Source organism: Rutilus rutilus, assembly GCF_951802725.1.
Source record: "Rutilus rutilus genome assembly, chromosome: 16".
Taxonomy (NCBI): Eukaryota; Metazoa; Chordata; class Actinopteri; order Cypriniformes; family Leuciscidae; genus Rutilus; species Rutilus rutilus.
Window position 1 is genome coordinate 19,968,094 of NC_140224.1, and position 23,943 is coordinate 19,992,036.

Below are 23,943 nucleotides of genomic sequence, written 5' to 3' on the forward strand. Positions count from 1 at the left end.
TTGTTAAAAAAAAAAAAAAAAAATCCTTCATAAATTTCCTTTTTACCATTATTCATTTGCAGAGCTTCTTGAAGCACAAAGATGCCAAGCCACTTCGAGATGTCTTGGCTTCTAACCCAAATCGGTTTGTCCCTCTGCTGGTTCCAGCTGGGCCTGCTGCAACTGTGAGACCTGGGTCTCCCTCCACCAGCACTGCCCGCCTTGATCTGCAGTTCCAGGCCATCAAGGTGGGCCACACTCTCTTAACAGAATAATTTACTGTTAGATTTGATTTAATGTGCTTGTTTGTAGAGCTTGAATATTAATGATCATTCACCTTCTCAGATCATAAGCATCATTGTGAAAAATGATGAAGGCTGGTTGGCCGGTCAGCACTCTCTAGTGAGCCAACTCAGACGAGTATGGGTCAGCGAGGCCTTCCAGGAACGCCACCGCAAAGACAACATGGCTGCAACCAACTGGAAAGAGCCCAAACTTCTAGCGTTCTGTCTGCTTAGCTACTGCAAGTAAGTGTTGTCTGTTTGGTGGTGCAGAAATGACACACTTCATTAATGTTGTTGCAAATATTTTAAGTGTTATTAGCTTGGAAAATGGAAAAACAACACGTTTTCACTTTGATTTTGACACTAAAGTTGTGCATTTTCCTTCAGACGCAACTACTCTGAGATTGAGCTGCTCTTTCAACTGTTGAGAGCCTTCACTGGCCGCTTCCTGTGCAATATGACCTTCCTGAAGGAGTACATGGAGGAGGAGATCCCCAAGAACTACAGCATCACGCACAAACGAGCACTCTTCTTTCGCTTTGTGGAGTTCAATGACCCACACTTCAACGATGAGCTTAAGGCAAAGGTGAGGTTATACCATTTATACTGCTGTGAGTTTTAACATGCGAGGAGAAATGATGAATTTTGCCTTTGTGAAGACCTCTCATTTTGGGCTAGCATGACTGTGTCTGATGTTATGACACGGACCTCTATGGCCAACATTTTAAATTCCACCTTTCTGTTCAGAGTGGCTCAGCGTCACGCTCTCTTAGCGCTGACCATCTAATGCGGATAACAACCAGCCCCTTCTGAATATGTATGTTTGAAAAGGGGAAGGTGACAGAGACTGGCCGTGCATGACACACTTGGCTCTCAAAGGCACGTCTTCACCTTTAACCGAAGTCTTTGAAGAACGCTAATGAATATTTATCTGCAGATTACTCTAATAGCCATTGCTATTAGAACTTTGCCTTTAATCATCCCTGTTGAAGATGAGAACTTTTTCTTCTAGCTCACATGCACCAGTAACTTGTTTTGGTGACATTTTCCCCATCACTAGCTGCGAATTTGCGCAAACCTTTTGCAATATTTTCTAAATGTCGATTAAAAAAAACTATTGCGAAATGACGGCGTTTCCATTAACCGATGTTATGTGACTAAAACTTCATTTTTTCCTCTCGCGATAAGTCATTCCAAAAATCATGGCAACGGATGTTGGTAGGTTTACATATATTCCAGCCACCGCACTAGCCATTATTTTTTTATCTAATAAGACATAGGCGTGTTATCCAAGCATTAATGGCAAGGAAAGCCCCTTATACTTTGGAATGTCACGTATGAGGTGTTTCCGGGTGTTTCTCCCCTTCTATCTGCTTCAAGGTCTTGATAAATTGTGGCATTTCTTGGTTGTTTAGAATCCAGCATTCCCATAATCCTTTTGTCTTTTATGATTTTAATAAAGAACTCTGTCTCGTCTTCTGTCCAAACATACCGCGTCATCTTTAAAGAATGATCGACTTTTGCGTACGCCAGATGACCTGTAAATGCGGAAAAACTGTTTCTATTGCGGTTTTGCGAAATATTCCTTTTTCGAATTGCCTGAAAAACCACCTCATGCGAGCGTGTAAACATTTTTGCTATATATGGGAGTTTTTGCGAAATTGACGTGTTTCCATTAGGCCTATTTTCAGTTCGCAATTTCAATTTGCGCAATATGGGTTTCATTTAAAACTTTTGTTTTAAATGACAAAATATCACATACTTTAATGCTGCATTTTAGACAATGGTCCCTTCTGTTTTGATTCTGTGAGCATCCTTATTGTCTAGCCCTATGAAGGGGTTTTTATAGTGGGCGAGCACTACCTGGAGTACATGGACCCACCGGTAAACGGGTCATTGTGGTATTCAAGGCTGCTCTACTTATTCCCACTTCATGTTTATTCATGTGAAAGAATTCCATCAAGTTTGAGAAAAAGATCAAATGCCAGTTGATTAAAATGATCTGGATGTTCTCCTCCAAATGCCACCCTCTACAATGACATTGAGAAACGGTAGCAGTTCATTGGCAGATCGTCTTCACAGTTTTGATGGCTGAGACCGTTCCTGCTCTGCTATATCACCTCTCACAGCCAAACAGACGTTGCATCCCAAACATTCCCCAGGAGAGCTCAGCAGCTGCACGCTCTTAACAGAATACATGTTTAAGGTGATGTTTTCAGGCAGCTGGAGTCTCGGTGGTTTGGGCTGTGATGGATTGTGTAGAAAAGGATTTGTAGTGATCCATCATTCATGTGAACGGGAGAGGGGCTCATTAGGACGAGGGATAATGAAGGAACACCTGCAGCCCTACGGCACCAATGTTTGAATAAATGCACACGCTGATGCACACACTCCAGCTACCAACCAAACAACACAATCATTGTGTGACTAGACAAACTATCGTCTCGTCTAAGTACAAAGCTTGTATTATCCCATGGCTTAAATTAGTGTTCAAAGACACTAATTATATAACACATAAGAGGTGACATCTGGGAAGTCTAGGTAGGAGGAATTAGGGTTTTTGAACATCTAAAAACATGGTAACAATTAGCTGATGACGGTAATATGATGATCATTAGAGTGGTTAATAACAGTGAACTTTCAAAGGAACTGAATCTGGGCTGCCACATTGTGCCTGTCTCTGTCTCTTCTGTTCTCTTCATACATTTAAATGGCTTTATTTCTAAAGCTTCTAAAGCAGCCCTTGTGTTGATCATTTAAGCAAATTCAATCAATTTAGTAAATACGATGCTTAAAACAATGTGGTTTAATTGTAGATTATCAATAATAATAATAATAATAATAATAATAATAATAATAATAATAATTATTATTATTATTATTATTATTATTATTATATAAATGTAATTCGGTTATTTATTATCATATTTTAACAATAAGTATATCTAAACAAAATGCAAACCAAACTATATTAAAACAAACTTAAATATGCATTTGAATTAAAAGCCAAGTCTGGGTCAATATGGACAGCTAAAAAAAACAACTTAATTTGTCTTTTTTTTTCTTTTTTTTTTACAATAGTAATACGGCTCATTTGAGAATATCAAAGCACTAGGAATGTGTCTGTTTATTGATGTAAATAAATAAATGCTGCTTGTATTTTATTTTTGTCCATTGTCCAGGTGTTGCAGCACATCCTGAACCCAGCCTTCCTGCACAGCTTTGAGAAAGGGGAAGGCGAGCAACTCCTTGGGCCGCCCAATCCAGAGGGTGACAACCCTGAGAGCATCACTAGTGTCTTCATCACCAAGGTAAACCCTATCCAGAGTGGCAGCGCTGTCACTCTCTCTTTATCGAGTCACTACTTCATCTACGATGACCTCTGGCTGTTATTTTGCTGGCCGAAATTTCAAGGCATCACTAAAGGTCATAGTGTTTGTTTTTCAAACTAACCCAATGAGACACAGAGGTGAAGGTTAATAGCCTTCATTAATTTCATGCTTTAAATTGATTGTCTCTCCCCTGCTGATAATCATTGCAAAGAGCAAACCAATCAGTCTGTTTGTTTCCAGGGTCTGTTTTCAACACCTCAAGCAGGAGAGGAACCTGTTGAAGTTGAAATATACTTTTAAATCTGCTGTACATCACAGCTGTGGCATCACGGCACTGAAGACAATGCATTTTTTAGTGTCTTTTGACACATGCCTATCGTTCTTGTAGGTACTTGACCCTGAAAAGCAGGCAGATCTGGCAGACTCATTGAGGATCTACCTGCTTCAGTTCTCGACCCTGCTGGTAGAGCACGCCCCCCACCACATCCATGACAACAACAAGAGCAGGAACAGCAAGCTGAGGCGTCTCATGACCTTTGCTTGGCCGTGCCTGCTCCCCAAAACCTGCGTGGATCCGGCCTGCAAGTACAGCGGCCACCTCTTGCTGGCTCACATTATTGCTAAGTTTGCCATTCACAAGAAGATTGTTTTACAGGTGAGCATGCACCAAAATTTCAGCTGCCAAAAACACTATGAAATGCCTTTATCTGATTTTGTCCGATTGAACAGTGGCAGAAAATATTGGTCCAAAAAACGTAAGAGAGAGAATTTCTTTAACAGTTGTTAACTCTGTCTTTGACGTGGAGAAAAAACAGCAAGCCTGTGAAAATTATCCGGGTTTAATCATATTTAGTATAATCAACAGCTGATGATATCAGATATGATATTGGGAAATATATAAGTGTGTATAATATATAATATACAAATATAAGTACAGATAGGTTGTAGAGTACAGATTTGAATTGTATTACCTAAAATCAAAAAATGTCATTGAAAATTTACACTACCATTCAAAGGTTTGGGGTCTGTAAGATCACATGATCTTTCAGAGATCATTCCAAATGTCTGATTTTGGTAATACGAAGGTCTCTTATCAATGTTGAATATAGTGGTGCATGTTTATATTTTTATGAAATATTTATATTTCAAATAGAGCTGTTTTGCAACATTATACATGTAACATTTACAGTCACTTTTGATCAATTTAAAGCATCTGTGCTGATTAAAACTTAATTTAAAAAAAACATGCTGACCCCAAACTTTTGAATGTTAGTCAATATGTTGATAAAGCAATTGTTTTTCTATTTTCTCATTTTATTGAAACAATTTATAAATATTTAGATTATATGTGTTATTGTGAAGTCATACCAATTGAAGGAAATCAGGATTATAACTTTAAAAAAAAAGTTTTTATAGAATTGATAGATTTTTTAAATAAAAAATACTAAAATTAGAGGTTTAAATTTTCTGCCTGTTTGTCTAGAATTTCTTGGCTTGAGCCATGATGAAATTAAAATAACCTACAGATTTGGCCTGTTGAATCAGTTTTATTTTTTTTATTTTTTTAAATAACCCATTACATATGACACATAACATATAACACATTTACAAACAAATATGTTTTCAGACCTTTGCTGATAAAATGCATTCCTCAAACCCAAATTCCTCACTTACCTCAGTATTTCAAAGGATAGAGCTTTTGCTACACCAAGTTTTTTGGGAAGTCACTTCAGTCAACTTCAACTGTGAACTACTTCTATGCAGGTTTTCCACAGTCTGCTAAAGGCTCATACTATGGAGGCACGTGCCATTGTTCGGCAGGCCATGGCAATTCTCACACCTGCTGTACCTGCACGGATGGAGGACGGTCATCAAATGCTCACGCACTGGACCCGCAAGATCATTGTGGAGGAGGGCCACACAGTTCCCCAACTTGTTCATATACTTCATCTCATTGTACAGCACTTCAGAGTATGTAACATCACTTAACTCACCATAAAGATAATTGTCATACTAATGTCTCCCATAGTACAGCTAGTGCATATCCACTGTGTATTTGATTTGTAATCATATTTTTTTTGATGTAATAGATTTAGTAGGGCTGGGAGATATAGCTTAAAATATCTATATATTTTGACTTTTGCTTTGGTGATACTTTGTTATTGCTTATTTAATTTTATTATCCAATATTCACAATGTTCAATTTATATTGCATAGCTTTAGCTATTAGTTCGTTTGGTGGTTCATATAACATTTTGTTTTTTTTGTAGAGTTTAATAGAGTGTATGTGTCTCTGTTTACAGGTATATTACCCAGTGAGACATCACCTGGTTCAGCACATGATCAGTGCAATGCAGCGATTGGGCTTCACCCCTAGTGTGACTATCGAACAGAGGAAGTTGGCAGTGGATTTAGCTGAGGTGGTCATCAAATGGGAGCTCCAGAGAATCAAAGACCAACAGGTCTGTCGCCAGGAAATAAGATGGCAAAGTTTTGGTTTTCTGTGATTAAAATGTATTTGGCTTTAGATTCTGGCAGTTTATTGGGTATGAATTTCTTTTTGCAGCCGGAATCGGATGCTGATTCAGTAAGTGTGGGCGAGGGCACGAGCGGAGCCTCTGCTGCTATGAAGAGGGGAATATCTGTTGATTCGGCACAAGACGTGAAGAGATTCCGCACTGCTGCTGGTACTGTCGGCACGGTGAGGAAACCTTAAACCGCTCGCTGACGCCTGAGTGTGACCACTGTAATCAGTCTTTTGCGCTCTGTACCCTGATGGACTCTGCCATGTTTAAGCACATTGGCTGTATTATGTTTGTGTTGGTATGTGCAGGTCTTTAGCCGCAGTCAGTCGATGCCAGGCACTGAGGCTTTACTTACCAAACCTGTGGAGAAGCAGCACACAGATACCGTCGTCAACTTCCTCATCCGCATCGCCTGCCAGGTAGTTATTTCATACTTGCTTAGTGAATCTTACTGAGGCGTTCACTAATACTTACACAGGCTAAATCCTGCTCTGTGTTTGCAGGTGAATGATAGCACTAATGTAGCAGGATCGCCCGGTGAGCTGCTGTCCCGTCGCTGTGTGAACCTCATGAAGACTGCCCTCAGGCCGGATATGTGGCCCCGTGCCGAACTTAAACTGCAGTGGTTCGACAAGCTCCTCATGACTGTGGTAAGTTTGAAGATTTTTTTTTTATACCAGAAATAGTGCATTTTAAGCTTTATGGGTTTTTGGTCTCTTTTCCTTTATTCTTATATATATTTTATACTTTTATTATTTATGAATGAGACTGGCAACAATAGGGAGAAGGAATGAAGTGGGATCAGGGATATGGATTTTAAGTCTTGTTGCCAGGAAGAGCATCGCTGTTCAATGTATTATGTGTATAATTGCGAGGCCATGACTAAATTTGAGTCTGAATGTGAGATTTATTAGTTCTTGTCTCATTGTAAAAAAAGTTAGAGTAAGAGTTTGACAAATGTAAGTCTGTGCAAACCAACAGGAATGTTTGCAACGGAAATTTCGTCTTTTTTTTTCGCATGTGATTTGTCTGTTCAGACTAGTGCGTAAACAGGCTGAAGGAAAATGCAAATTCACTATCTGACTGTAGGCGGCGTATTTAGAAAAGCAGAAAAACCCTGGTTACTCCAGACCCGAAGCACTACGGAACTTTGTTTCCAGCACCTGCTTGTCATGGAGAAGAAAAGAAGTCAAACAGTATTTGCATGTTTTCATGTTATTTCGCAATGGTCTTAATCCGAGAACGCCAAATACAAGAGTACAGAGACGAGAGTTCCTGGTTCTTTATATGCCATTAGTAAAATATCTCTTTGCAAAATACTTTGCTTGTGAGTGCCACCATGTTGTGTGGTTTTATATAACAGCTGCAGCTCTGGGCATGTGATCAAAATCGTGAATCCTATTGGTTGGTTGGTTTTCTTTGCAGTGTCATGGAAAAGAGATTAGACCAGATCAATGAAAAATTTATGGCGCATTGATGGCATTCGAATGTTTTTCGAATCTGAACAGACTCATTAACAGCCGGTCGTTCAAATTAAAATGTTTATTGGAAATTTTCATTTTGGTGTGAACAAGACTTGAAGTGTTCGTCTTGGAGATGAAGACCGCCATATCCTGTTCCTCTCACATCCCTCTTCATTATTTCCAGCGCCTTTCCAAGAGCAGTTTTGATGCCAGCAAAATCGATATCCTCCCTCTTATGAATGATTTTTCTTTCTTTGGAGTTCACTGGTGTGACTAACTCAGCTGTCATCTGAGAGAACATCTCTCAGTTAGTGAGCGTCTGCCACCTGCACTATTATTACTGTAACCTCCCATCCCTCTCTCACTCCACCTGTTAAGAAGCAATGGGCTTCCTGTTGTTTGGACACACACCACTCTATCGATTATTTTTTAGGGCAGACAGTTATGCGACTCCCTATGCTCATATAGGCCAGTGATTGAAATGCTCTGATATAGCAGAGAGATGACACAGATGGTGGCATCAGCACCTGATTTGGTAGCCCCAAATATAAGAATTAATAATATTAATTATTAGTATTACATGTTTTGTTTCTTGGAAATGCACATTTGACCGTAATTTGAGTTGACAGTAGCTTAAGATGCGGACGTACATTTATTTTTATTTTCATTAACAAAAACATTAACATCTATAAAAGTTGTAACAACCTAATTTTTGTAGGGTGAACTCTTAAGTATTCTGACTGTGTTAGAACCCAAATTGGTCTTCCGTAATGTCATATATTTGTAGATTATAACCACGCATAGCACCTCACTACCATGCAAAAAGTAACTTTATGGTTTTATATTTGTTATATTAGCCGAAACACATGAAGTACAAATACAAATGCAAAAAATATATATATCTTAACAAATACTGTAATTAAATTTTAATGCTTCTTTAATACATGTCTATGTTATAACAATAATAGAATAAATGTAAGATTATCCCATATTTATGTCACAATACCATGTTTACAGTTAATGTTACTATAGTAAATGTTGGTGATTTGTGGATTGGGAAAGCCTTCTAACTTGATTGTTGTGACACAATGTTTCTCTTGTTTTCTGCGTCAGTGTTTTTGAATGTCAGCACTGTTTCATCTGGCTTCAAACTAGTTTAAATCACTGAGATATTAGTGGTTTGCAAAGAAGAACTCTGTGCTGAACTCACGTTTCACTGTATCTCACATTGCTGTTTAGTTGCCAAATGATGGAGATGGTCAGCGAGTAACTCAAGCTGCGCTGTCTTTTGAGCAGAGTTGATAAATCGTCCATGTGGAACGGTTCAAACGAGTAGCGCTGTTTCTTTCCACTTGCTGCATTTAATGTATATCATACACAACAGAAATGGTAGCGCTTATCAGTTAGTCAAATTGGTAGAGGCACCAGTGTGACCTCTAAAAAAAAATGAGTCGCTCAGGCAGGAATAAAGGTCACAAAATGTGCCCATTTAGTCAGTCTAGAGCCCTGCATCCTTTCCATCTTTATTTTCAGAGTGGGTCAATGACACTTCCTGTGGCATGAGTTTGACAAACAGGTCACTCATCGGCTGTGCCCCAGAGCCCTGTTGAGTGAGTGAGGTGATCTTTTCAGGTGCTCTTATCCAAACTAATGAACAGTGCTGCAAATCCTAGGGGCTTTTATCATCTCATTGTGCCGGCTTGTCAGTGATTAAAGAATCCCCTCAGACCATAGTTGTCAATATTCAGTGGCCCCTGAAACTTAATCAGCACTGGTTTTTACTCATTGTGACAAGCCTGTGCATTACTTGACATAAATGAGAGAATAAAGAGATTTACGTGTTTATTCATTTTAAAACTTTATGTGACCCCAGAAGTTTCAGTAGTCCAGTTAGATGTCATTATTTATTAACTTTTGGGTTACTCATTGAATTGATCAAAAGTAACAGTAAAGACATTTATAATGTTATGAAAACATTCTATTTAAAAATAAATGCTGTTTTTTTAACTTGCTATTCATTAAAGAATCCTGAAAAAAAATGTATCACGGTTTCCACAAAAATATTAAGTTTTCAGCATTAATTATAAGAAGAAATTTTTCTTGAGCACCAAATCACTATATTAGAATGATTTCTGAAGAATCATGTGACACTGAAGACTGGAGTAATGATGCTGAAAATTAAGCCTTGCCAACACAGTTATAAATGTTATTTTAATGGTTCCTAATTTTGTTTTGGAGGTCTCCCACAATAAGTTTACATCCATCCAAAGTAAAAAAAAAAAAAAAAAATGTTCTCATAATATCTGAAACGGCTTTATCAAGGATCCAGTCCCTCTAAACCAGGGCTGGGCATCTCTGGTCCTTGAGATCCACTTTCCTGCAGAGTTTAGCTCCAACTCAAATCAAACTCCCCTTCTTGCAGCTTTCTAGTAATCCTGAAGATCTTGATGAGCTTGTTCAGGTGTGTTTTATTATTAGGGTTGTAAGTAAGCTCTGCAGGTAAGCATGTCAGGGCCAGAGTTGCCCTAAACCACCTCGGAAACGAATCGCTATTGCCATAATTGAATTTCCTTTGGAAATGGATGCATATTGGATTTGCTTTTGTAGCACAGACAACAGCGTCTTCTCAGCATGTCAACAACACAAAACAAACCCTTCCAGGCCTCAGCTACAACTGCAGTGTTTGAGGGCGAGTCAAAGTAAAAGTTGTTTGCGGGCAGCCATTGAAGATCATAGGCTGGCATTATGCAAATTTTTACAAACTGATGTTGGGTCATGCAGTAAGTAAGACTGAAATTACTGACCACTCGTTCAGAACCGGGTTTTTTTTGGAGACAGTAACTCTATTTATTCACTTTGATCTTTGAAACTTTGGACGTCTTTTACATTCACAAACAGCTATATTACACACTGCATGAAAGCATAAGAGACTTTTCTCAAAATATTCATAAATATTACAGACCTCAAACTTAGTAGTGTCAGTTCCTGTTTACTCTTATTAATCAGTGCATCCTCTTCTGTTTTTCAGGAGCAGCCAAATCAGGCGAACTTCTCCAATATCTGCACAGGACTGGAGATTCTCAGCTTCCTTCTGTCAGTGCTGCAGCCTCCAGCCATCCTCTCACATTTCAAGCCCCTGCAGCGTGGTATTGCAGCTTGCATGACCTGTGGCAACACCAAAGTGTTGAGGGCGGTCCACTCCCTCCTGTCCAGACTCATGAGCACCTTCCCCACAGAACCCAGTGAGTAGATCAAGATCTGATCGATGATGTCTTTTCATTTATTACTTAAAGCTCACTTTAAGTTTTTTCGATACTACTATCCTAGTACTACTATCCTCTCTCTCTCTCTCTCTCTCTCTCTCTCTCTCTCTCTCTCTCTCTCTCTCTCTCTCTCTCTCTCTCTCTCTCTCTCTCTCTCTCTCTCTCTCTCTCTCGTCCTATGGGAATTGATTGGATTGTTGTCATTTGAAAACTAGGGTAACCATTTACATTTTTCTTCCAATATTTTGGTTTTTCTTTAGGCACATCTTCCGTTGCTTCCAAGTATGAGGAGCTGGAGTGTCTGTACGCTGCTGTAGGAAAAGTCATTTATGAAGGCCTCACCAACTACGAGAAAGCCAGCAGCGCTAACCCAACTCAATTGTTCGGTGAGAATTTAATAGCTCTACTACCTGACCAAAGGCTGACCAAACACTAAATAGATAAAGGTTTTAACTTTTTTTGTCTGTTATATAGTTGGAATGAAATGCAAACCAGATATGTAAATACTTAATTATAAATTGGTCACACTTATTAGGTGTCTTTAACTACTATGTACTTAACATAAAAAAATGGTTTGGTACAATGTACTTATTGTGTTCATGATCTATTGCAAAACACTTTTGCTGCTATTGAGGTGGGATATGGGTAAGGTTAAGGACAGGTTTTGTGTATGGTTAGGTTTAAAAATGGGTTAAAGGGTAAGGTAAAGGTTAAAAGTGTAATTCTATATGTAATTACATAAATTAATAATAATAACATGCAGGTAATATTTTTTAAATGCAAGTCAAATATAAAAGCTTGTATGGAAACAATGTGCATTTTATTTAAGTGTTATTACATAGTAAAGACACTTAATATAAAGTGGGACCTATAATTGTATACTTATTATTGAGTTTTTTACATTACCATTCATAAGTTTGGGTTCAGTATGATTAAAAAAAACAAAAAAAACATTAATGCTCTTATTTGGCAAGGATGCAATAAATTGATTAAAAGGGACAATAAATGCTATGCTTTTGAACTTTCCATTCATTAAATAATCCTGAAAAAATATATCACCATTTCCATTAAAAAAAAATTAAGCAGCACAACAGTTTTTAACATTGACAATAATAAAAAAAATTCTTGAGCATGAAATCAGTATATTAGAATGATTTCTGAAGGATCATGTGACACTGAAGACTGGATTAATAGCTGCTGAAAATCCTCTTTTTAAATTGTGATAATATTTCATAATATAACTCTTTTATCAAATAAATTAATCTTTCTAAAACATTCAAACCCCAAACGTTTAGATGGTGGTGTACTTGTATATGGATCCCTTTCAGATGAGATATTTTACAAAAGAATACTCCTCTTTAATTATTTTATAATTGAAAACCAAAAAAGTGATAACTCTATTGAATAACATTCTAAAGTTACCAGTGTTTCATTTCAGCCCAAAATGGCATCATTGGTCAATAAATGCCTCCTGATTCCTCTCTGGCAGTGCTCTAGAGTTACATTTACCACTGATGCACTGTATGTGTCTCCATCGAGGGTGACTTTTTACATTTATCTTTTCTCCCCAGAGCTGTGATCTAAGAAATGCATTACTCATAGAATTTTTTTTTTTTGTGTCCCTGTCCTTACCCGGTAACTCGGTTAGATTTCTTCAGAAACGTCCTTGTAATACAACTACAGGGACAAAGAAGCTGCACCCAAAGTCATTAGCAGGCGCGTGTCGCTTGCTGTCCCTGACAGTGTCGTGAGGGCAGTGGGGCTTCATGTTACCAGCTTCTCTCTCCTCTGCTTCCAGGAACGCTGATGATCCTGAAGTCCGCCTGCAGCAACAATTCCAGCTACATCGACCGCCTCATTTCCGTTTTCATGCGCTCCCTGCAGAAGATGGTGAGGGAGCACCTGAGCCCGCAACCCAACCCCGGAACCGCTGAAACCAGCACAGGTGACCATTCTTTAGACACTTGGGTCAAGGAGTTTTTTTTTTTTTTTTTTTTTTTTGCCATCATTTATTTTATTTTATTTTACATTACTTTACTTTATTTTATTTGTTTGTTTTTTTACTACAACTACTTATTACTTTGATATTTAAAAAAATATGTTGCAACCAGCATGCTGGAAACAGAAAATTATATCATAGAGAGTTTATATAGAGATTATATCACAGTGCATCACTGTGTGTCGCGATCAATAAGTATCTTAAAATATCATATATTTTGACACTTTTTGTATTTATTAGTCAAAGTTAGTTCTAGGGATGCACGATATATCGGCCACCATATCGGTATCGGCCGATAGATGTTTGTTTTTAATGTTATCGTTATCAACCTGATAAGAAAATCTGGCCGATATAATAAATAATGGATTATTTCGTTGAGCTGTGACACTTCAGATGCAGTTCACCATGATGGTTTTGAATTGCTTGAAATATGATTGGTATCACTTAAAAAAATGAAAATACAGTTCAGTGCAATGTGCAGTGCTAATCTGTCATATATGCTACATAAAATTATAATGATAACATTATAATTGTGTACTTGAGACATGGCTTTTAATGGTGAGACTTTTGTTTTTGTTATCAGGCTCTCAAAAATTATATAAAAATTTGGATTTCGATTTATCGGCCAATACATGGTTATCGGCTTTCAAATATAAAGAATTATCATTATCGGTATAGGCCGACATTGGTGCAACCATAGTTCAGATTGTAAAATGCCATGTAATGCGGCGACTCAAAAACTGAATGATATTTATAAATTAACAAATATAAAAAAGTTATTACTTTTTAAAAAATAAGTTATTACTTTATGGCTACTCATTATTACAATGTAAAGTTTTCTAAACCATATAAAACATGATTTTTAAACTTTGGATTTTTAATGTATTGTGTAGACTCTTATGACATTGACCCTCTAAGTAAATTTAAACCGAACAGGCAACACCGAGGTCAGATCAGATCAGTTCTTATTTTGATGGCACTCATAGGACTGCTGAATCAATCCTAATTGGCTAACTGTCTAGAGGCAACCATGTAAAGTTAATGCAATATAGTATGCTCTGCTCAATTTAAACAATTTTGTGCTTTAGCACTGGCCTCTTTCTGTCATTAGCCCATCTGCACTTGGTTAAGATCACTTCCTCCCTTCCAGGAGGCCGTTTTCAAGCCTTTAAAGATTTCAAGCTTGACTTTATTTTGGATAGTATATGGAAGCCAGCTGAGGTAGGTTAAGATCTATTGCTTTGTCTTGACAGAATGGGTTTTCTTCCTCTTGGCCCAGAAATGACAGTCTGTCTTAAATTTTGGCTTTTGACAGTATGATGGAAAAATATACACTCTTACTGGGACAGCTTTAATCCTGTTGTCTGCATTCATCTGGAGGAGTTTAAAAATTGGGCAGAAAGACAAAAAGACACGTTGTCACCTTGGAGCAGAGTGTGAGAGAGGGAACCGTTAGACTCCAGCGTGTGCTGTCCATATTTGACCACTGGGTGCTGCAGGAGGGCCAATCAAATGCTCTGAGACCAGCCCACAAATCCATCCATACTGAGAAACGTCTTCTGTGATTGAAGTCAAAAATCTCCAACTGTGTCCACTGGAATATAAAATCCAGACAATCCCATCTGCTCTGTGCCTTCTAAATGCTATTATGGTTTTTAAATGGTACATTGAGATGGGATTGAACAGACACGCGCACATTCGCACACTCTCGGCCCTGCCTGTCCTGTGCTGTCTGAATGGCCTCACACTGCAATGTCACCATGACAGCGTCGCCCAAAGACCTCCTCACAGCATGAGTCAGCGGCGAACTGGAAATCAGCCTCTAACATATTCTCCCCCAAGGCTTCGACTCATCAGAACAATCACATTTTACCTTGAGCAAATCAAGCAGAAAATACATTCAGAGGCCAAACTAAACTCATAACCCGTCTCCGTTCTGCTACGACTCTCCATGCTAAAACTCAATCACGTTTCCCCCATTTTCAGCTGGCAGAATGTCGAATTTTGTGGTTCATATCCTCAGCCGTCTTTGACCATTTTTGATATATGTTCAATGCTTGCCTTTGAGATTTATGTAATATTTGGCTGTATAGGTGAGCTTGGTGTAGTTTTTCCTCTTTGTTAGGTTTTGAAAATGATAGAAGGCCTGTGAACTTAAACAAAAGGGAAAATAGTGTTCAACTGTACCACACATTTCTGTTGACTATCACTCATATAACCGTGTGCTCACGTTCTTCTATTTTTGTTTCGTTTGTAGTGACAAGTGAGTTGGTCATGCTCAGTCTGGATCTGGTGAAGACGAGACTGTCGGTCATGAATATGGAAATGAGAAAAAACTTCATCCAGGTCATTATCACCTCCCTCATTGAGAAATCTCCAGACCCAAAGATTCTTCGCGCTGTGGTGAAGATTGTGGAGGAATGGGTCAAAAACTCCGGCAACTCCATGGCCACCAACCAGGTAAACTCTGTCAGGCTGATGATCTGTCCTTGGTATTTTGAGTTTAGACTTCAGTGAACTATGAAAACATACCGCAACAACTTTCAGAACTTAAAACTTTGCCAGTCCAGAAAGACTATTTATTAAAATTAAGCAGCAAAGATGAAATTTACATGTCAGTCACTCTTGGGTGATTAGAATCGTGGCTGCTCAGGGACGGTAGAGTAACATGGAGGATAAAGGATTGATGCTATTATTCCTACTGTGTGGATCATTGGTTCTCAACATTTTTGACTCCAAATACCCCATTTGTTTGCTGAGGACCCCAGCCTCCCGGTTTAGAACCAGTGGTGTAGATGGTTTAAACTATATGCTGTTCCAAATTATCACAAATTTAGAAACGTGCAGCAGAAATTGTCTTTTATAAGATCTCTAATCATTTTAATCTGACCTTGATAGTTTATGTGGTACATTTTTGGCATGGATTGTTTTGTGGGCCTGTCACAATGTAATGCAGAATTTGCAAAGAGACTATTGAATGATGGGGCAGTAAAAATGGTAGTCGACAGCAAGGTCAGAAAGAGGTTGGAAAATGGTCATTATAACTGGACCTCAGGGAAAAGCGTTAAATAATAAAAAATGTATGACAAGACACCTTAAAGGGGACTTTAAATGTATTTATTTTTCATTTATTTATGCATTTATTTTTCATTTATTTATGCATTTATTTTTCTTTTATTCTTTTTTTAATTTATTTACACATTTTGGACATTAAAAAAATGTGGTTGTCAATTTGGACAGGAATGTGGTCTAAGAGGAAGAAAAGAGATGATGAGTGTTATTACTGTGCCACCAAACAGAATTGCAAAAACAACGACAAAACAAGATTTGCCTTTTGTCTGTTATTGGTCTGACCAGTGACCACCCCAAACTCACGTCACTGCTTAAGCCAGTGTTGTTGGTTGAGATACAGAAATGAGCAGGGCTGTGCTCGTTAATTCTTGCTATTTTTAGGGAAATCAACTACAAATGGCTTAACCTGGTTCATGCTTCATGCTTCATGCATTATTAGTTTAACATGGTGTAACTAGGATTTCCAGTTCTGTAGACTTTCTAACCTCGCAATAGTAAACCAACCTTGTCGACTCTGAATAGACCTGTGTTAAACACTTGAGCTCAAAGCCTACCCTGCTGTAAATGAGGCATTGTGTATTCAGCGCGCTGTGGCCTGGACAGCTGAACTCGGGTGTCTGTTCTGTTAGCCCAAGGCGAGAGAGCAGACAAGGAGAAAAAGGAGCCGAGCAAAGGTGCTGCACAGCTCTCCTGATAGATGAAAGATAAATGGACTGTATCAATCTATTGCCCCCTCCTCCTTTCTCCTCTCCTCTCTTCTTGCGATCCCTTTCTATTCTGCTGTCTTACTCTCTCTCTTTGTCTTCGTTTCTTTCCTAGGTGCCTAATCCAAGAGAGAAGTCCATTCTGCTGGTGAAAATGATGACCTACATTGAGAAACGCTTTCCTGATGACCTTGAATTGAATGCCCAGTTCCTGGACCTCGTTAATTACGTCTACAGGTAATTACGCCGATTAATCACAGGGTCTGCTGTCTGCGCTGGCCCTCCGTCTATTACTATTAGCAACAAGACTGCGGCTGCTGGGTGGTAGGCATTAAGGGCCACCGTCACCCTGGGCAAAAGAGCATTTCGCCAGCGTCAAGAGCAAATCATCCTAGTGAGAACCCACATGTCTAAGTCAACAGTTCTAGTTGCATCTATGCTGGAACACATGTAGTCCCTAATAGCTGGGGATTACTAAAGACCTACCAAGTTGTTTATTGTCACGCTGCATTTCATGCGGTCTGAAGCACTTCGGTATTTGTTTTGTTTTTCAGAGATGAGAACCTTTCAGGAAGTGACATCACGTCCAAGCTGGAGCCAGCGTTCTTGTCAGGGCTGCGCTGCACCCAGCCACTGATCAGAGCAAAGTTTTTTGAGGTGTTTGATTCATCAATGAAGCGACGAGTCTATGAGAGGCTTCTGTATATTTGCTGCTCGCAGAACTGGGAGGCCATGGGCAGCCACTTCTGGATCAAACAGTGCACAGAGGTACAGGCATAATTTATTGGGGGGAAAAAAGAGGGAAACGCATAAAAGATGTGAAAATTAGTTTCATTTTTTTTCTTGCTGGTTAGAGATGCACCAATATTGAATTTTTTGGATAAACCTGCTAATTGTGTTTGACTAGTAGATCCAATATAAGTAAGTGACAGGTGAAGGCCAAGTATGGTGACCCATACTCATCCAAGTTAGTGCACACACATTAGGGGTAGTGAGTATTGAACGAACGAACACACACACACACACACACACACACACACACACACACACACACACACACACACACACACTGCAAACCATGGGCACACACACCTGGAGCAGTGGGTAGCCATTTTTGCTGTGGCCCCTGGGGAGCGATTGGGGTTTAGGTGCCTTACTCGAGGGCACCTCAGTCGTTTTCCTGCTGGTATTGAGAATCGAACCCATGACCTTTTGTATAAACCTTCTTGTATGTGTATACTGCCTATATATGTTATTAGACTTTAAAAAAAAAAAAGTAAATATTACACATAAAGTATTAAATGAAACCTTAAACGTTGATTGATACAAAAAAAAAATATATATATATATATATATATATATACAGTGCAATGCATAAGTGAATACACCCATGCTAAAGTTGACTAAAAAGAGTAATAAAAAATCATATTTTGGAAATTGAACTTAATACCTTAATTTAAAAAATTAGGAAAAATCCAACCTTTAAGGGCACCAATTTTCTTTGTGAATGAATAATGTATCGTAAATAAATAAATGTTCTTCCTTAAAATACATGGTGCATAAGTGAGTACACCCCTATGTTAAATTCCCATAGAGGCAGGCAGATTTTTATTTTTAAGTATTTAAAAAAAAAAAAAATTAGGATACTATGCATCCTGATAAAGTTCCCTTGGCCTTTGGAATTAAAATCCCCCACATCATCACATAGCCTTCACCATACCTAGAGATTGGCATGGGGTACTTTCCATAAGATCATCTCTCAATGCAAATCAAACTAGCTTTTAGGCTAACTGAAATAAAATCATGCCAATCTCTAGGTATGGTGAAGGCTATGTGATGATGTGGGGCTATTTTAATTCCAAAGGCCAAGGGAACTTTATCAGGATGTATTAGTATCCTAAAAAAAAATACTTAAAAATACTTAAAAATAAAAATCTGCCTGCCTCTATGGGAATTTAACATAGGGGTGTACTCACTTATGCACCATGTATTTTCAGGAAGAACATTTATTTATTTATTTACGATACATTATTCATTCACAAAGAAAATTGGTGTCCTTAAAGGTTGGATTTTTCCTAATTTTTTAAATTAAGGCATTAAGTTCAATTTCCAAAATATGATTTTTTATTCCTCTTTTTAGTCAACTTTAGCATGGGTGTATTCACTTATGCATTGCACTGTATATATATATATTGTACATCTCCAATCATTATGCAAGCTCTATGCAGAACTGATAATACTTCATAATAATGCACATGCTTAAATTACACAGAAGCTAATTGCACTTTACATAGCACTTAAATGCATACTGACAACGTCACCATTTTCACCTTAATTTTTAATCATTTTTCTTTTGATTGTTAATGCATTCACCATAATGTAACAGATCTGGTTTTTGGCTGCTCCTGCACACGTCAGGTCACAATCCATCCATCTCAGCCACAATCAATGTTACTCTGGCTCTTGAATTATTAATGCTGTCCTACACATGGCGGCTGTGTGCGCGATTCATCCTGCCGTGATGGAGTAGAAGAACATTCACTGTTGGAGCTCTACAGATGGTGTCAAGCATTTAGATGCATGTACGCTAGTGGTTAAAATTGGCAGCTGTTAAACAATGCTGGCTCATGCAGGTGCCATTTATGCGTGAACGTTAGCTACTTTCTTTCATGTGATGTGTTCCTCACAGCAAGAGCAGCTGTTTGCGTGTGTGTTTGAGCAATCGTGGCAGTTCAGAGTTTGATTCTGTCGTTTCTGCTTCACAGCTGCTGCTGGCGGTCTGTGAGAGGAACACCACCATTGGTACCAGCTGCCAGGGCTCCATGCTCCCCTCCATCACCAACGTCATAAACCTGGCTGACAGCCATGACCGTGCAGCTTTCGCCATGGCGACGCATATCAAACAGGAACCTCGAGAGAGAGAAAACAGCGAGACCAAGGAGGAGGTCAGCTGAGCCATTCTGTGTATACAAACATCTTTACAGAAAAGCTTGTTTTGTGCCTTTATGGCCTAATTTAGCTCTACTATCAAATTCTGATATATAGAGAAAGTTTTAATTAAAACCAAAATGATGCATTCATCAGAATTTAGAAATTTGCTACTTTTTAATGAGTTGTATATTGTATGATTCTATATTGATGTTTGACTACATTTTGAGTTGGGGAGATATTAGAGCAGGAGATAAAAAAAAAAGGGGGATTTGTGAGGGAACTGCTTAGAGGTTCTTGCAATTATGTATGAAACATAATTACAAAAAAATTATAAAAATGTAAGAAATATATTAGGGCTGCCCTCTAATAGTCGACTAAACGTTAGTCGAAGGGTAGAGGATTGGTCGACTGCATTTTAATAATTCGGTTAGTCGTAAAAGTCACGCAGTGACAGATCGCTAACACGGCTAGTCCATGCGTTAAAGGTGAACTAAGTAACTTTTTTACCTTAACTGAACAGCTTCGGAGTCATTGGAATGGTTATAATACTTATTTCGGGTTGAATGGTGGTCGTTTCGCACCCACCTGGTGCCCGTTGGGCAAAACAATCCAAAGTGTTGGAGCATTTTGAGAGTGTAAAGACTGTTTGGTAGTAGTTGGTAGTAGCCTAATATTAGGCACTTAACATGACCGCTCTCTCTATCGTTAATGTTAACCTATATAAATGTGCATTAATATTAGACACATATCTAATCATGCGGAATATCGTGCAGAAGCTAAATTTGTACCCCATGACTGCATGACATGTTTAATTTAACTTCCACATCCATGCTATCGGAGGGCATTTTCTCAAACGCCGGCTCCATTGCGAGCAAGACAGAGCTCACTTCTCCCTTTTAAATAATATGAGAAGACTGAGATCAGAGGAATAAAAATAGTGACTGTGAGGCAGGTATACCCTATTGTCCATACTGTTGTAGTGTTTCAGTTTGCTGCTATATATTTTATTTATTTGGGTTTATATAATGTATATTTTTGTTTGTTTGTGTGTGGACCTCTGAAGGCCCCGATATACTCACGGCGAAGTTCTTTTTCGTTCTTTGCTTAGGGGTAAAACAAAGTTCGAAATCCGCGACCAGCGATATACTGTTTGCGAACATCCAACACCGCCCACACTGCTGAGAGCGAAGTTTAGATGAATATGTAAATATGTGCTGCACGCTTTCCTCTCAATAACAAAAGAAGCACACAACAAAATTGAGATAACGGCCAGCATTTTTAATAAAGCATAGGAAAAGGATCTGATCATAGCAATGGAATGTTTGCACAAGCTCTGCAATTCGGCACTCTAGTAAAGTCACATCACATTATTTATAGAGCACTTTAAACAATAGATGGATTAAAATCAAGCAGCTTTACTGTATTAAACATAAAAATCAGTGTCTCATTTCATCAGAAGTACAACTTCAGTGATATAAAGCAGCTCTCCAGTGTGTTCATGTTTTCACTCGTGGACGTCTGAACTCGACGGACTGAACAGGAATACAAAATATTTCCACGTGAAAGAAGGTGGAGCCTCCACGAGTCCGCGCACACCTACCTATGAACCAATGGTAGTACAAAGGTGTTTACCAGCCGAAGCAAAGTTTTCCAGAAAGTTCTCTTTGGCCAGTTGTTTCATACTCCCAAAACGAACTCCAAACCAAGTTTGTTTTTGCCTGATTTTGTTTGCCTGACAACGTCACTTCAGTTCGTTCTTCGATTTCTCTTGAAGTATATTGGGGCCTTGAGTTTAATTCAATGTTAAAGCTATTTTCTGTTGGCCTGATTATGTTTGCTCTGATATTTCTCTTAAAGTGTTTCTGTTTGCTGTATAATTTATTTATTTGTTTGTTTATAATACAATTGTTATTTCTATTATAGGTTAATTATTTATTTTGTGTTCTGATCTCAGAAAGGTTCATGTGATGTTTGCTGGTGTCACTGCAGGAGATCTTTGTTTCTATTTTAAATGCTCATTATTTTACTTTAGTAGTATTTCTCCCTCGACTAATCAACTAATGGCTTAAATGAACAACTAACAGTAGACAAGGACAATCTTTAGCCCTATTAAAATAATATACAAATTACAAATGTATTACATACATTTTTCATAAATATAAAAAATATAAATAAATATATTGTTGTATTACGCATTTATTATTACACATTACACATTTCTGTGTATCTGGCATTGATCAGAAGTTGATTATTTACATCATCTAATGGTGATAATTCTTACTTGAAATGCATTATTGAAAATATCACTTACACCAGCTGTATGAAATTTCATTATTTTATTCTATTTAAAGCTGCAGTCCGTAACTTTTTTGGGTTAAAAATTATCCAAAATAAATTTGAGCAGGTACATAACCAGCCAGTGTTCAAAACCAACTGCTTGCCTTAGCTCGATTCAAAATGGTAAGCTTGTTATATTTATATGTGTATGTATATATATATATATATATATATATATATATATATATATATATATATATATATATATAAAGTAGAATCTGTGATTGCGAATGACAGTATCCACACCAGCGCGGTGACTGACAGCCGCGCATTCTCCTCAAAACATTAATTAATCTGCGCTGTGCCGTGCCGAGGCACAACCCACGTAAAGTTGATAATTCCGCGAATAACTGCAATTGCAGATTTCGAACAGAGATGGCGACAAAGAGGAAAAACTACGGACTGCAGCTTTAAATTGTACTTCCTTAAATTAAAATTTCTGATTTTCAAATCTGTATCCTGCATCTGACCTCAATTCAATTTCAGGAATTTATTTCAGGAATTCAGAGACATTCTCAGTGCAGTTCCAAATGGTGCTGACCTCGAGTTCATAGTGGCCTGCTGTAAGTGTAGCAAGTAAACAAATGTTCTTCCAATATTTTATGTTTTTGTGACCTTTTCATCTGTAGGATGTGGAGATAGACATTGAACTGGCACCTGGAGACCAGACCAGCCTCCCCAAGACCAAGGAGCAGGCGGAGAGAGACACGGGCAACCAGCTGCACATGCTCACCAACCGCCACGACAAGTTCCTGGACTCCCTGAGAGAGGTCAAGGTGAGCAATCACCTCAACATATGTCGCCCTCACGAGTGCCACCCCTTAAGCAGTGGGAAAAGCCAAGCAAAACTTAAAAAAAGGACACTGGTTACATAAAGAACATATGTAGGAATGAGTCACATGCAGAAGCCATACAAGCTTCACAACAGTGAGATTTTAATATGCACCTTTGGTTCTTGCTACTTTCATCTCTAGCCTGCTCTTCCTCATTTGGCTTCTCCCTCATAAGTGTCTCTGTTAAAGAGAGTTTGATCAGGGCAACATGGGATTCTGTCTCTGAGCGCTTTGAGGTCACAACGTCATTGATTTCTATTTAATCCTGGACACGGTTCTGCTTTATATGCACCTCTCAAGCAGGCTTTAGATAAATGATGAAGTAAGGAGTTCAAAGACCTGACCTGCCTGCTTTGCCCACCGGAGCCGCTGTCAGGAACCACAGCACACATTTGAGTTCTGACTTATGCTAACATATCTATTCTTTTTGTGGTCAGAGGTCCAAACCTTTTTCGTGCAATTATGCCCTAAGAATTATTCAGTGGCAAAATGTGATTGACCGGTCATGCATTTTAAAGTACACTGATCCCTTATGAAAAGTAATTTTTTGAGAAGGAATAGTCTCTTTTGCCCTTGAATGTTTGGTGCCATAAGTGAAGATTAAACTGTTGTATCATTTTCGGCTTTGCAGAATGTTAGTTTAAAAGAAAGAAAGAAAACGAATAAAAATGATATAAATGCACAACAAAATTACAAAATCACGATATGTATCCAGTTTATTTTTATTTTTTAAATATTTAAAAAAGTAAAATGGTTATTGTAACATTGACAAAGGTTTCCTAGTGGATTTTGGAACTGGAACAAGGTGCACTTCTGTTAATCGGCTGAGCTGGCACTGTTATCAGCCAATGCGATAATCTCAAGTGGCTAAATGTGGGTTGATTAATGGCCGATATATTGCCTATCAGTAAATGAGTCTTTTGTGTGTGTAATCAGACGGGAGCACTGCTGAATGCTCTGGTTCAGTTGTGCCACATCTCCACCCCACTGGCCGAGAAGACCTGGGTCCAGCTCTTCCCCCGCCTCTGGAAGATTCTGTCGGACCGCCAGCAGCATGTGAGTACTTCACTGTCCCAGTTCTCCAAAGAGCTGAGCTGACAGTTGGCCGTTTTTTAATCTAAACATTTTCCATCTAAATGCAGCATATGACTGCTGATGGCTTTAAACTGACCTTTGTTGTGGTTAAAGTGTAGACTGACTGTTTTACTAATAATAATGCAT

General features: G+C 38.4%; 1 protein-coding gene across 2 annotated transcripts in view; it reads left to right on the forward strand.

Annotated features, from left to right (window-relative positions):
* trrap (transformation/transcription domain-associated protein) overlaps positions 1 to 23,943 on the forward strand; it is a 90,040-nt gene that overhangs the window by 31,811 nt on the left and 34,286 nt on the right. For both annotated transcript variants that reach the window (XM_084434892.1, XM_084434893.1), the window contains exons 34-52: positions 63 to 227; positions 325 to 506; positions 651 to 849; positions 3,446 to 3,574; positions 3,984 to 4,250; positions 5,360 to 5,566; positions 5,899 to 6,057; positions 6,162 to 6,296; positions 6,429 to 6,539; positions 6,624 to 6,770; positions 10,612 to 10,825; positions 11,107 to 11,232; positions 12,645 to 12,791; positions 15,103 to 15,305; positions 16,737 to 16,858; positions 17,176 to 17,389; positions 19,387 to 19,566; positions 22,519 to 22,665; positions 23,659 to 23,778. In XM_084434892.1, the coding sequence (XP_084291018.1) occupies positions 63 to 227; positions 325 to 506; positions 651 to 849; positions 3,446 to 3,574; positions 3,984 to 4,250; positions 5,360 to 5,566; positions 5,899 to 6,057; positions 6,162 to 6,296; positions 6,429 to 6,539; positions 6,624 to 6,770; positions 10,612 to 10,825; positions 11,107 to 11,232; positions 12,645 to 12,791; positions 15,103 to 15,305; positions 16,737 to 16,858; positions 17,176 to 17,389; positions 19,387 to 19,566; positions 22,519 to 22,665; positions 23,659 to 23,778 (3,174 nt within the window). The remainder of the gene's footprint in view (positions 1 to 62; positions 228 to 324; positions 507 to 650; positions 850 to 3,445; positions 3,575 to 3,983; positions 4,251 to 5,359; positions 5,567 to 5,898; positions 6,058 to 6,161; positions 6,297 to 6,428; positions 6,540 to 6,623; positions 6,771 to 10,611; positions 10,826 to 11,106; positions 11,233 to 12,644; positions 12,792 to 15,102; positions 15,306 to 16,736; positions 16,859 to 17,175; positions 17,390 to 19,386; positions 19,567 to 22,518; positions 22,666 to 23,658; positions 23,779 to 23,943) is intronic.